The 14783-nt window shown below is 41.2% G+C and overlaps 2 protein-coding genes across 2 annotated transcripts in view; one reads left to right on the top strand and one right to left on the bottom strand.

The window, feature by feature from the left end:
• Window positions 1–4606, bottom strand: part of FAM185A (family with sequence similarity 185 member A) — a 33959-nt gene extending 29353 nt beyond the window's left edge. The window contains exon 1 of the mRNA XM_065743691.1: window positions 4241–4606. Within this exon, the coding sequence (XP_065599763.1) occupies window positions 4241–4592 (352 nt within the window). The 5' untranslated portion in view covers window positions 4593–4606. The remainder of the gene's footprint in view (window positions 1–4240) is intronic.
• Window positions 4607–4813: 207 nt separating this feature from the next.
• The window catches only part of CCDC146 (coiled-coil domain containing 146), a 68483-nt gene continuing 58513 nt past the window's right edge, over window positions 4814–14783 (top strand). The window contains exons 1-2 of the mRNA XM_065743699.1: window positions 4814–4857; window positions 12654–12820. Of these exons, the coding sequence (XP_065599771.1) occupies window positions 12665–12820 (156 nt within the window). The 5' untranslated portion in view covers window positions 4814–4857; window positions 12654–12664. The remainder of the gene's footprint in view (window positions 4858–12653; window positions 12821–14783) is intronic.

A 14783-nucleotide genomic window follows, 5' to 3' on the forward strand; every position in this document is an offset into this window, starting at 1 on the left:
AGCAAAAAAATATATAAAAAATTAATTACCACAGCAAGCTAAGAGGTTATGTTTAGCAAAGGATACACGTGTTATTTCAAGGCCACAGTTGCATTAGAATGGGCCAGCAGAGCTAGAGCAGATAGGTTTCTCAGAAAGTCTTTTGCTTGTACACCTTGCTCCCTCAGACTCTGCACAGCACAGGGAGACATACAGTCCTCCAAGAAAGAGATACAGTGACTGAGATTTTATCTAATTGAACATTTCTTAAACTTCAAGTCAATTCTAAAAGAGGTTTTGAGGCACGTAAAAGCACAAAATCTAAAAAGCAAGACTGGTGGCTATAACCAGAGACTGGAGGGCCAGCACTGCAACATTTATATGGCCAAAGCCTAGACAGCTTCACTAGAAGGTATCAGAGCAGCATTTGAGCTACTTTAATCTTTTCAGTGCTGGTCTGCTGGTTCTCATGTTGCTGAGGCAGGCAGATGAAACACTTCCAGGATGCTGTATTTCCTGGGGAGCAGTTGGACTGCTTAAAGGCAGCTCCCAGAGAAACAGCAACAGAAGCACTTTTCAGACATCCAAGTTTAAAAGAGCATGTCCCTGCAGACCTGGGGAGAATAAAAGGAAAACAATGTGGTTCTTGAAATACAAGCCTTCTCGCTCAAAATTGCTCAATTCACTCACTAGAAAACTGCACAGTGCTTGCAAGGGCCTATGCACAAGACTTCTGCTACTCTGCTTTCAGAGTAGAAAGAGGTCTCAAAAGGTGATTTGCTTATGCAAACTTATAAATTCTAACAGCATGGTAAGTCTCCAGCCCCTATTCTTTCTGTCAAAATGATGGCCACAATTCCATGGGGCCAGTTGGGATCCACCTGAGGGTACTGATGGAGCTGGTGAACATGCTTGCAAAGTCAGTTTTAGTAACAAAAGATTGTGATTCTGCAAGATATGTTCTGGTCATCGTTTGAAAAATATATTAGACATATATCCTACATGTACTGAAGATCCATGCCAGGAAAAGACTAGTCTGAGAGTTCATGTGTACGCTGTCAAGAAACATAGGACTCCTGGCCTGCAAACACACCATGTCTTGATCCTCCACAGCGCATTGCTAGCCTTGATGTAGGAAAAAATGAGCCAACAAAGAACAGAATGCCACTGTCTTGTGAACAAGATTCCTATGCAAGAATAAATGACGCAAAAAAGAAAAAAAACAAAAAGCAGGCTAAGACCTGGATAATATTGCTAATGAAGTCGTTAACAAGAAGGAAGAATGGGATACCACTTCAGAGCCAAAGCTCCAAGAAGAGGCTGATTTCTCAGCCAACTTCTGCCACACAAACCTTGAATTATGTATAAACTTCATTAAGATGCAAAGGGTTTATATCAAAAATAATGTACACAGGAAAAAAAAGCCACTATATGAGAATGTGGGGGACAGGATGGGACCCAGAAACACCACCTTTAGCTATCATACTCAGATGCTTTACCAGCCTGTTTCAAAGTGACTCAGCAGCACTGAACTACTCCAAGTACTTAATGGTGATCTGATTCTCAGCTTACACAGGAAGCTTACAAGAACATGCATGCACATGTTAAGATAGTTCAGCCCTATTTACTGAGGCCATCACATTACACTATTTGCTACTCTGAGGTTGCAAGTCTGACATATGAATAGTCTTTGTTTCCCAACTCAATTATTGCTTATACTTAAAAAGTGTGAAGAAAACATTCACATTTGTTTTTTTTTTCCATAAATGTTAATGGAAAAGAAAAAATCTACATTATTTAGCTAAAACTGAAAGTGATCTTATGGGCTTTCATGAAGCTAATGTGGAAGAGTTAAATTCTCCCAAGGAGAGAACTGACACCAAAACAAAAAACATGGCAGTGGCTTATGAACTGGCCCCAGAGTGGCTGAGGGGACAGAGCACTGGTATTCTCCTCAGGGAAGCTTGGCCCCAACTTCAAACTTCATGGTTCTCCTACATGACTTTGGCATAGAAGCCTGTGTTGTAGCCAGGATGTAACACAGAAGAGCATTGGTACAGTCTACTGAATGAGCCTGTATAGTCTTCATCCCTGGAGATTTTCAAAACCTGGAACTAGAAACATCTGAGGTACCTTTCAACCTGAATTATCCTATGATTCTAATAATATATATCTGCTAAAGCATAACAGAAGAACTACATAGGAAGAGAAGACAGGTTGTTCACTTGAGGATACTACCCAGGAAGAAACAATTTCAAGTTTAAACAGCACACGCAGTTCTAGATACCAAGACACTCTTCCCATGCAGAGTAAATACAACCTACAGCTATATACCCACACTGCCCCTGGAATAAACAACTAAAATATATAAAAGCTGAAGTAAAAAAAAAAAATCACTACAAATTCTGTTAAAGGGAAATTAATTGGCATCTGTCATCTTTGCAGGCTAAATGTGTCAGAGAGGATGATTAGATTGAGTGTTATATTGAAAGACTAGAAACAGGCAGAAACAGAGGGACATTCAGCAGTCAGCCCAGTAAGATGAATACAAGTTGCCTATGGCTTAAAAGGCATACTTAGACTTGTAATCTAGAACCTTCTGCACACGCTCTTTAGGTTCTGTGTGAGTTTCCTGGATAAGGTCCAACCTAAACTGCTAAAGCTGTTATGAAATACTTCCAAAACCAGGAAGCTAGCTAGAATGCTGGAAAGACGTAACAAAGACTACTCAGCTTCTTACAGTTGACAAATGAGAGCTGAGATAAAAAGAGACTGAACAGGATACACGAGTTATATAATCTTACCACAAAATTAAATGCAACAATTTGCTTAGAGACCTAAAAGTTGACATTCTTGAAATAAGCTTTACTAAAACAAGAAAGACTACCATGAGACTGCCTGCAGAGCTGGTGGATGTTCCAAATACATTATGAACATAATCTCAAAACAAACTCAGAATGAATTCTTTGTATTATGATCCAACATTGAAGCCTTTATGGAGGCTCACCACATGGAAACTCTTCATCAAAGATGAGATTCTCTATATCTTAACACAATGAATGCTCTCCCTGCGCTCCTCAAAAGAGGAGCAAGTAAGCAGCAACACAAAATATCCTGGAGAAAATGAAGTATAAGTGAAGCCTAATCAAATGAGGGGTCTTGGCTTGACCGCAACCCTGGGATGAACACTTATCAATGAGCTAAAGAGAAGCCAAAATAATGTTTGTATTTCCCAACCAGAAAAAAAGCATAAGGACATAACAGATCACAAACTCTTAAAAAAAAAGAAAAAAAGTAGTAAACCTATAGAATTTTGCTGGAGAGGACACTTCTGCCTCCTAACATCACTGCAGTTTGGTAAAAGAGGTGATCCATAGACAGCAGTTGATTTGTTTAGAAACAACCAACTTAGATTTTCCGAAGGCTTTGACAAGGTCCTTAGTTCTATGCTGTCCTCTGTCTTTTAGCTATAAATGACAAATCATTCCCAACACTTTGTGAATTCAGAAATCAGTACAGCCAGGTTCATTAACCAATTTATACATAGTAGTTAAAACCCAACTGACAAATTGCACGCTTGTATGACAAAAGTGACAGCAAATTTGGTGGTACACCTAATGGAACCCTTTGTCAAAAAACATGGAGTTGGTCAGCAGCCTTTTCATAGTCAAGAGCTTCTCCCAAGAGAGCCTCGATGGTCTACATCAGGTTGAAACAGCTGACAACCGAGAGCACACTTGGATGATGCACTGTTTCTGTGTCCTGTTCTTACTGTTCCCTAAGTAACTGCTGGACATAGGACAGTGGGCTAGCCCTACTCATCACAGGAATCAGCACGGCTACCCTGAGACAAAGTGGGTAAGAGTAAAACAGACTGTAGGTTAGGCACATCGTTGCTATAAAAGGTTAGGGAAGCAATAACCAAGAATATGTAAGGCAGCGGTCTAGAAACCCACAGACAACAAGCACGAAGCCCAGAACGGACAGATACACCACCTCTCATAGCACAAGTACAGAAGGGATCAGATGGGAGGGGGTGGGGGCACACGAGATAACAACCGAAAGCGAACTATCAGCGGGTCAAGCCCCTACAGCTGAGCGCCTCAATTAACGACCCTGCGGGCACCAGCAGCCCCAGCACTCCGCGACCGCAGTCCCCACCGCAGCGCCACGAGGCGGCCCCGGAAGAGCCGGGCAGCACGGCCACGGCCCGCGGGGCTCAGCCCCTGCCCCGAGGGAGCCCCGCTCCCCCGCCACGCACCGAACTTCCCCGGCGTCCGGACGTCCACGGCAGCCTTGCTGTCCACGCCCTCGGCCGCGACGGCCAGCAGCTGCAGCGCCTCGTCGTAGCGCACCCGGACGTGCTCGAGGTGGCGGCAGGCGTTCCCCTCCGCGCCGCTGACGGTGACCAACACGCGGTCCGCGCTCGGGTAGCGCCGCGGGTCGAGCGGCCGCACGCTCACCTGGCACGGCAGCCGCACCCGCAGCCGCCCCCGAGGGCCGACCACCAGCGTCCATTCCTTCAGCGGCTTGGAGCCGCCGGAGCTGCTGCAGCCGCGGCACCACCACCCGCCCGCCGCTCTCAGCACCCAGCGCGGGGGCAGCGCCCGCATGGTGCCGGCGACAGTACCCCGCCGGCTGCGGTAAACAGGCGGCGGCCGCCACCGCGGAGGCTCCTGGGAGCTGTAGTTCGCCGGCGGCTGAAGGGCGCCGGGTGCTCGCCGTGCTCATTGGCTGACCAGCGAAGGAGGCGGGAGCAGCGCGCCTACGGTCCGCTTGTATTGGTCAGCGGGAAGGACGCTGCAGCCAATCGGCAGCCAGGATGAGAGGAGCTGGGGGAGGCGGGCCCGTGTTGCCATAGCAGCGGGACGCCGCGAGGCGGGGCGCGCCGCGCAGGTAAGGGCATGGAGACGGTGGGGATGTTTTTCTCTCTACAAATATGCCATGAAACAGCTGTCCCCAGAAGGGGAGACAACGGAGAAGTGAGGCGCCGCGGAGTTCAGTTAAAAAAGCTTTTTCGGGATTCAGTGTAGGATAGTTAAAACGGGGAGGCGGAGGTGTGGGCGCTGATCGGGTACCGCGGGGCACATGATAGAGCGAAAAAAGAATAGTATTGCGGAGTCCTCACTCTTGAGATCAAATCTAAATGTTTGCTGCGCGCGTTACCGGGGAAACGGCGGCGGAGCTGCAGTGTGCTGCACGGCCGCTAGGGGGCAGCCGGCGCAACAGCTTGGGCGCCTCTTCCCGGAGGGAGCTGAGCTGACCGTGCTGCTGAAGCGCAGCTCCCGCTGCCTCTCCGCGCACGCCCGCTGCTTGGTCCCTGTACATGTTCAGCAATCATCGATGGATGTCAGTGGGTGCCACTGTTTCCACGTGGAGGAATTCAGTTCCGCACCTTTGCTTTGTGCATACCTCTATGTCAGACGCCGTTCTCACAGACTGCTCCTCTGCTGCCACATGTTGCACAGCAGCAAAATACAACAGAGTATTAATGGGAAGGTTCAAACTCTACTGCCAGACCCCCAACAGCCACCTCTGACACCGTGGGCCAACGCAATGAAATAGCAGGCATTACTTTCAGAGCAGCCCTTGTCTATTTTGGCTGTAACCTTGATTCGGTTTGTCTTTCTGTACTCCCTGCAGAAGTATTCTTGCTGCTGTTAGCTTGTTCTGAGGTTCCTATCTGCAAGAACCCTTCTTCTGAGTTAACACCCAGTGCTCAGGCAAGGTTAGCCTCACACAGGTTTGGCTGCTCGTTCCTAAGGCTTAAGAATTTAGTGTCAGGATATAAGTTTTTAAGTTTATTAAAAATTCCATGCATTTCTACTACGGAATATTTGCATGGCATTATAGTAATCTGTCATCAGTTTATACTTTTCTGTGTCTTTCTAACCTGCTTCCTTGAGCTGTCGGATTGCTCAAGTAATGAGAAGGGCTTAGGTTAGGCAGAGCTTGTTTTGTTTGTTTTCCCTTGATGTTTTAGCATGTCTGTAGCGATGGAAACAGTTTCTTCTCAGGGTGCAGAGAGGCTTAGATTTCAGGGATGTTTTTTGTTTGTCATGCTACAAGAAATCTTCTGAGGAAATCAAGTTCCTCATGGAAACCAAGTGAAAAGGGAAGTGACAATTCTCACCATTCAAATCATCCCTATCTAAGCCCTATCTAACTGTGGCTCCAGCAGATGAAGTCTGTAGGTGGCTCAGGGTGATTCCGTCCTAAACAGCAGGGACTTGAAAACAAACAGAAACAATGGAATTCATAACAGAATTGTTAAGCAATTTTGGTATGCAATGTGTTATCATCTCCCCAGAATAGTTGTCTATATAGTCTAATCAAACGAAGCACTCTGAATTGCATGGAATAATAACCTATTGTAACTATGTAATTTTAATTTCAGCTGTTGCTTAATGTTGCTATAGCTTTGTATTTTAAAGACACAGCCTTTAGTGCTGAATCTCTGTCCAGTTAGTACAGAGGTCCTGCTATTTACTAGACCGTAAACTTTAACTGTAGGAAAGAAGCATTAGGAAATAAGATCTTAGGAAATAAAAACAAAATCACTGTGCCATTGAATAAGTCCCCAGTACTCTTGTGTTATGAATATTATCTCCTTCTCTTTGAAAAAAACATGAGAAAACTGGAAAAGTCTTGGAGAAGGATTACAGAGACAGCAGAATGCAGAGGACTTTATTACCAGTAGCAGCAGATAGGTTGTATTCTTCTGCCTAGAGAAAAGATTACCAAACAAAGAGACTGTGCTGGAAAACAAGTAGTATAGAAAGGTTGAGATTATTCAGGGACTCATCCAGTAAAAGAACTAGGAGATATCAAGGAGCCAGATTCAGAACAAACAAAACAAACTGATTATGCATGTCACGCAGAGGTAAGATGAGAAACTCCATTCCCTCAGATTTTGCAGATAATGAAAGTTCTGCACACGTTCAGGAAAACACCACTGTACAGTGACTGACAGATTCTTCTGTCTGCCCTCTGGCATCCAGTCGTGGCTGGAGGTATGATGAGCTAAACTTGCTTTGGGTCTCTCTAGGTATCACTGCTCTGATGTTCCAGCTGAATGGCATAACTCTCTTTTCTGATTAATTCAGTGTAAAATGCTAAGCCAGTTGTCTTGTTTTCAGAGCCATGTTTCTTTGTTTTTTAAGATCTGTGTGCAAAACTAAGCAGCATGGAGATGTGGATAAACATCCTGTATCATGCCCAGTAGCTTGACTGAGGTTCTGCTCATTGTCTCCCTGCTCTGGGTGCTGCCTCTCAGCCAGTAGGACAGATGGGAACAAACTCCTTATCTAACTTGCCATTAATTAGCCATTTTAGCTCATATCATTGACTTGAAAGTAGTAGGCTTCCCCTGCTGATTTTGATATTGAAAAAATGGTCCTAAAGCCATTCCTCCTGCAGATCAGCATTGAGGGAGAACCTCCATCTGGACCTCCTCCTGCAAAGGAAGGCAGTGGTACTCAGCATCCACTTACATCGCTGGCTCAGGAGGGAGATCCATGTCTATGGCCTTGGTTCAACTTAGTGTGGATTTACACCTGTTCATTCAAACTTGCCTAAACCTCAGCTCAGTGCTCTTGTATGAAATGAGAGATCCTTTAGTGGTTTGGAGAAATTATGTGTCAATCTACACCAATTTAACTAACTTGATTTAACTGTAATGGATCAGTTTTGCGAGACAGCACACTTAAAACTAAGTGTAATATGTTCATCACTCTCTGTTAATGAAGTGTTGTACCCCCAATGGAGACTTTTATAAATTTGATGCTTTCTTAAGAAGTCTAGCTGGTGCATCTTCATACATAGAGCTGTATCTCTTCTTGTTCAGAATGAAATCTTACTGCTTTTACTAATATTACTACTTTTTGCAGTTGTCGTTTTTACAAAGAGCCAACACAACTGTACTCTTTGCTGGCTTATGTATTAACACTGCTGATTGCTGGAAAGGAACTGAAACAGAGGTGCTGGAGTTCATCTTGGGAATCTGCATTCAGACTTTTATTGCTGTCCTGAAGCTATTTCACAAGATAGTTCTCAGCTTGATTTGACCTGGGTTCTAAAACAGGCTTGTAATTTCCTCCCTCAGCAATTCTCTGTGTTAGTTCAAGGCCTTCATGTTTTTTGCAGTTCTACTGTTTAAGAACATCCTTAACTACTCTGTAAATTTAGAAATCATTTCAGCTTTCATTTCTATTTGAATTAAACTGTTTATCAGATATGGCAAAAATAGTGTTTTTCCACTTAGTTTTTTTTTAACTCTATGTATGCAATTTTCTCTAAGTTGGATTTTAAATTTAATTATATAGTGGATAGTTGAAGAATGCTAAACTTCACGTGTCTTTTGCTACAGTACTGCTTGCTAATATTTTGAAAAGGCAAATCAGTTCCCTTCCTTCTCAAAAAGCAGCGGAGACTAGTGTTTATCACAGTAGCCAAGGCTGCCTAGATGTTTTCCTATATCCAAGAGGTCTGTATTTTTGTCTTATCATAATATTACAAACATTTCAGATTGAGGAGATTTGGTTCTCTTTTTGCCCAGCAAAATGGAATCTCTGGTGAAGATGTTTTCTGTGCTGTGAAGAAGTGTTAACCTGGGTATTTTTTCACTTTCATCAACTCTGTTTCACATACAATTAGCAATAAAGATGTCTGCAGAGATGAAGCTTCCAGACTTTGGCATTGCGCTGCTTAAAGCTTTTTTCTCTTTTGCATCTCTCTCTTTCTAATTTCTTCCAGTGTTTACAGAGGCACAAATGGAGCAACAGCAACCATAAAGGTGAAATGCATATTCTCAAATATTCAGCAATTTTGTAGATGAGAAACAAGTCTAGTTTTATAACTGTGTATACATGCTTATGTACAGTGCCTCAGAGTTATTTCTTGGCCTCAGTGATGTTTACAGCTGTTTCACAATGTTTTGACTCCTTCAGGGGTGAACATGAAATTGCTTTTTCTTTTGTTTCCATAAGAAAATACAGCCGCTGAAATCTCTGTAAAAGTCGAAGTGTTCTTGAAGGAATTCCAAACAGCACTGAAGAAAGTGTGGTTTATAGAGTTTCTAGTCTACCTTTATAGACAAGTGATTTTTCAAAAAGTGGATATGCTAAACAAAATATTTTTATATCCATTTTCCCATCACAACTCTAAAAAGAAAACATATTTTGCTGAACTGTCAGTTTTCTGACTTTGTAATGCAAAACTCTGGTTCTTTCATTGGAGAAAGCTGATGTATACTATTAAAATATTCACAGAAAACTTTCCTCATTTTTATTGTGGATTTTTGATTTATAATAATAAAGGTTTTTTAAAAGGAGAAAAGTCTTCCATCTATTACGTGAATGGCCAAATAATGTCAAGGCTAGATAACTTGATGTGAGTTCATCATTTTGGGAATTGTCAGGAGTTTTATCATTACTGCAGCAGAAAATAATGTTCTCTGCATGAGGGTTACTTTACATAATAGTTACCCTAGGAAGAACTGACAGATCAAGTGAACACTTGCAGTCACTGTCAACCTTTCTCCCCACATTTTAAACTAAAATACCAAGATAGTGATTTGTCTGACCATTGCATCTGAGGTCAGCTGTAGTGAACTTGTGGAGAAAGGCTTGTATTCCTCCATTCCTCCGTTCCTCTTGTCTCCTCTGCCCTCTTTGTTTTGCTCTACGTACAAGCTCTGGCTCTCCTGTCTTGCTATGGCATGGAAGGATTTCTCTATGCCAAGAAGTCCTTCATTTCCTCTCTTCCTTTTGTAAGATGCAAATGATCTCTAATCAGTCTGCATCTCATACATCTTTCTCCTGAACCTTTTGTCTTCTTTCATTCCACCTTCACACAAGGGGTAAATTTATTTTTGTTTTAAAACTCTTTAAATATAAAAAATGTTTTAAGATATTATTATGCCATAAAATGGTTTTGGCAGCTATTAGTAAACATTCAATAAAGTGACAAGTACAGATTTGACTGACATTGCCACATCCTGTCAACGTGCTGGGAGCATTGTGCCCCCATATTCCACCTTCCACTTCCTTGTTCCCATCTCTGTCTTTGCAGACACTTAGCACAGTTCTGACCATCAGTGCCTTGGAACCAAGTTCTGAAGTGTCTGACTGAGATAATAAACACAAAGTGAATCTACATAAAGTTATAGTAACTTGACTTTAGGTCTCATCTTTCTCAGAAGTAAGTAATAAATGCCCTTGATCTACCTGTCCCTAGTGTAAAGATCTTAGAGACTTCTATTCATAAAGACAGCTGTGAAGATGGATTTTGCCCAGAAACAGTGAAAATTATATTTTCCCTAATCCCTACTTGTTCCAACATTATTTTATTTCTATATGTATTCATTCAAAATCTGCATTATTACATTTTGAAAAATGAAATAATTTCTTTGGGTTGAAATTTATACCAAAGCTGTGGCTATAAAATCTAAACTGTAACCTATATTAAAGCGCTCTTGTTTTGGGGGTAAAAACACAACATCCAACACTGCGCTAGGGAATAAAACACTGCTTGAATCTGGTGAGGTTTTACTACTATTGTTGAATTATTTCACTTGGATATTTTTCAGGTTCCTATTATTTTAGCACACATCACAGATACTCAAAATGTTAGTATACTACATAAGAGCTTTGTCATGAGGAGACCTCAGAATACTTAATTTTTTCATGATATATCTACCTCCTCTTCTCAGATATCATGTTTTTGCATTTTGTATGGCTTTGGTGTTTTGTTTTCTTCCTTCCTTCCTTTCCTTCCTTTCCTTCCTTTCCTTCCTTTCCTTCCTTTCCTTCCTTTCCTTCCTTTCCTTCCTTTCCTTCCTTTCCTTCCTTTCCTTCCTTTCCTTCCTTCCTTTCCTTCCTTTCCTTCCTTTCCTTCCTTTCCTTCCTTTCCTTCCTTTCCTTCCTTTCCTTCCTTCCTTTCCTTCCTTTCCTTCCTTTCCTTCCTTTCCTTCCTTCCTTTCCTTCCTTTCCTTCCTTTCCTTCCTTTCCTTCCTTTCCTTCCTTTCCTTCCTTCCTTTCCTTCCTTTCCTTCCTTTCCTTCCTTTCCTTCCTTCCTTCCTTCCTTCCTTCCTTCCTTCCTTCCTTCCTTCCTTCCTTCCTTCCTTCCTTCCTTCCTTCCTTCCTTCCTTCCTTCCTTCCTTCCTTCCTTCCTTCCTTCCTTCCTTCCTTCCTTCCTTCCTTCCTTCCTTCCTTCCTTCCTTCCTTCCTTCCTTCCTTCCTTCCTTCCTTCCTTCCTTCCTTCCTTCCTTCCTTCCTTCCTTCCTTCCTTCCTTCCTTCCTTCCTTCCTTCCTTCCTTCCTTCCTTCCTTCCTTCCTTCCTTCCTTCCTTCCTTCCTTCCTTCCTTCCTTCCTTCCTTCCTTCCTTCCTTCCTTCCTTCCTTCCTTCCTTCCTTCCTTCCTTCCTTCCTTCCTTCCTTCCTTCCTTCCTTCCTTCCTTCCTTCCTTCCTTCCTTCCTTCCTTCCTTCCTTCCTTCCTTCCTTCCTTCCTTCCTTCCTTCCTTCCTTCCTTCCTTCCTTCCTTCCTTCCTTCCTTCCTTCCTTCCTTCCTTCCTTCCTTCCTTCCTTCCTTCCTTCCTTCCTTCCTTCCTTCCTTCCTTCCTTCCTTCCTTCCTTCCTTCCTTCCTTCCTTCCTTCCTTCCTTCCTTCCTTCCTTCCTTCCTTCCTTCCTTCCTTCCTTCCTTCCTTCCTTCCTTCCTTCCTTCCTTCCTTCCTTCCTTCCTTCCTTCCTTCCTTCCTTCCTTCCTTCCTTCCTTCCTTCCTTCCTTCCTTCCTTCCTTCCTTCCTTCCTTCCTTCCTTCCTTCCTTCCTTCCTTCCTTCCTTCCTTCCTTCCTTCCTTCCTTCCTTCCTTCCTTCCTTCCTTCCTTCCTTCCTTCCTTCCTTCCTTTTTTCTTTCTTTCTTTTTCTTTCTTTCTTTTTCTTTCTTCTTTCATTTTTTTGTTTGGTTTTTGTTCATTATTACCATGCAATGACTTGCAAACACAAGTAACTTTAATGATATTACCCAAACGTGTCAGACCATGTCTTTTCCTCACTAACTCTATGTTCTGCAAAGGGGCTCCCTTTCTATGTATCGGTGCCCCACAAGGTCAGGAGGTGCAGCAAAGGGTGGGCATACATGGCTGGAGAGAAGGGAATGCAAGTTGTTTGATTAGTACTTTGGAGATGACAGAGGAAAGGTGGTAGGAGTTATGCCTGCAGTAGCCCCATCTACCTGGGGATTTTCTTCATAAGGCAGAAGCTGAAGTCTCCAATTCAACAGATTTTCAAAGCTCAGCTAGTCAAAGAACTTGATTTAGGTTTGAAGTAAGTCTTGCTATACAAGGAGAGATGACTCCTGAAGTGCTTTCCAATCTAGAGCTATTATTCAATGCCTGTCCTTTAAGAAGTATTATTTTACATATTCTCAAACACTTATGTAAAGAGAACTTATCCAACTGCTTGAGGATTTTTTAAATACTCAAACAATGCTAGAGGGATAGTACTGTCTCCTAAAAGTCTTTCATGAACTTATAGGGACTCCCAAATCACTAACATTCTGGTTTTTATTTTGACATTGTGTTATTTACATTACATATTTATCTTGCATAGTCACTTATATCCCACTTATAACCCCCCCTAATTAACCAAATTTTGGTATTTTTGTTACTTCCTAGATCTCCAGAAAATGAGTCAAGCTGATGATGAAAGCTCCAGTTCCGATGACAAAGAATTGGAAGTCGAGAAGGAGCAACCTATCTGTGCTTTAGCTCCAACAGTTTATAGCCGAGATGAGGGATCCACTGATGTAACATCAAGTCCTGCATTTCAGTGCTTAGATGAGGTATCACATAATTTAGTATTCTTAGCTACAGCAATGAATACTGTGTAAAAATCAAATAATTGAGAAAGTATATTTCTTCGTTAATAGTTGAAGCATAGGCTATCTATAGCTTTCCAATCTTCTCTGACTTTTGTTCTAAACAAACAGCATAAGAATGTTTTGTGAAGAAGAACCAAGCATATGCTTCTTGCTGGAGATGGTGTGCCTAAGGGATACCTGTGCACCTCTTTTCAGAGAGTTGGACTTTAAGAGGAATAGGCACCAAGTGATCTTGTTTCTGTACACTGATAGCTCTAGAGATCATTTCTAAAAGAGAGGCTTGGTAGCTGTAGGAAAATATCAAGCTAAGTGGCTCCTGATGCACTGTTCACTGATGACAATAGAAGAAACCTTTTGGAACTTAGTTTCTTTTGCAGAATTTTCTTCTTTAAGGAAACATATAGAATAATAGAAATATTTTAGAATTCAGGATATCATAAGCACATCAAATATAATTCTCAAAATGTAGTGCCTGAAGATACGTTAAGAGATCATCTTACTCCAAGATTAGAACTGGAATAAATTCTCAGAGGATTTACATCTAAATTGTTTCATTGATGGAGACACCTCCTTATCTCATTCCAGTATTTCATAATTACCAGGTTGGGTTTTTTTGTTTGTTTGTTTTATAAAAAAATGTTTTCCTAAATCCCAGTGTCCTTTGTAGTGAATAATGCTACTTTCTTCTTGCCTTTCCCACAGTGTCTGTCAATGGAGAGCTATCAATTTCTATATTCTTTATAATAAACATTCACAACTCTTAGATGCCCCAAGCTATTCTAAGTACTTCAGATTTTGTTCACCCTTCATGTTTTTCTTGAAGTTACTTTAAGTTGCTTTACCCTGGACTCTTTCCAGCTCAGATTTGTCAGTTTGGCTTGCTAGTCTACGTCTTTCTCCCTGCCTTAGAAAATTTGTAGTGAAGAGGAAAATAGGACTGCACCATTCTGATCCTGACATGTTAAACAAGCTGCCCATTCAATATTTCACTAACCTCTACTGCATACAAAAGAAGAGAATACAGAAGTGATCTTTTCACTTGTAGTCCAGCACCAACATACAGTGAAGCCACAGACAACTTCCAGTTGTCCTTCTATCTACTGAAAGTATGGAAACTCACTTTGTGGAGTACTTGATTTCCAGATACTTGCTTTTTCTAAAGATTTTCTGGTGTGGTGGAATTTTTGATATACCAGCAAGAAGCATATACCTGGTATAAGATACTTTTGTCTCCCTCAAAATAAAATAAAAACTAAGTGGTAAAATAATATTCTAAAAGTTATTCCATATTTTGGTTTTGTTTACCTTATTTTTAATCATGAAAAAACTTGTTTCTCTTGTCTCATTCTAGAAAATAATGAGATCATTTTGCTGATTATTTTTCCCCAAAAAATCTTCCCTATGATGTTATTCTGCATGTCACACTTAAGGCCAACTTTTTCAAATCTGATAACATTATAAGCCACTGATTGGAAATATAAAGTAACTTTAGTTATTCTTTATTATTATTATTGTTATTATTATTATTATTATATAGTTATATATATAGTTATATATATATATATATAATAATATAATAATATATATATATATAACTATATATATAATCTATTTATTATTATATATAAAAGTTATTCCCAACTTGGGAAAAATTTGCAGTGGAAAAGCAAATTAAGCAATTTACATAATATTTCGTATTGAGTTTTTTGGATCATTTTGTCACTTTTTTTTCAAGGGAACTAGTTGATTCATTTATTCATACTGTGTTTTGTAACAGTTAACGCTTGTGCTATGTGAGTCAGTTGGACTTTACATCACTTATTCACATTTTTTCTCTTCCACTGACGTGTTTTTGTTTTCCTTTGTTGTTCTTTATACATAATTCAGAGATAAATTAGTGACTTTGGTCACCATAGGGGTTGTT

The sequence above is a fragment of the Cyrtonyx montezumae genome, unplaced genomic scaffold (assembly GCF_038088225.1).
Source record: "Cyrtonyx montezumae isolate F1298 unplaced genomic scaffold, pur_monq_1.0 scaffold_3, whole genome shotgun sequence".
Taxonomy (NCBI): domain Eukaryota; kingdom Metazoa; phylum Chordata; class Aves; order Galliformes; family Odontophoridae; genus Cyrtonyx; species Cyrtonyx montezumae.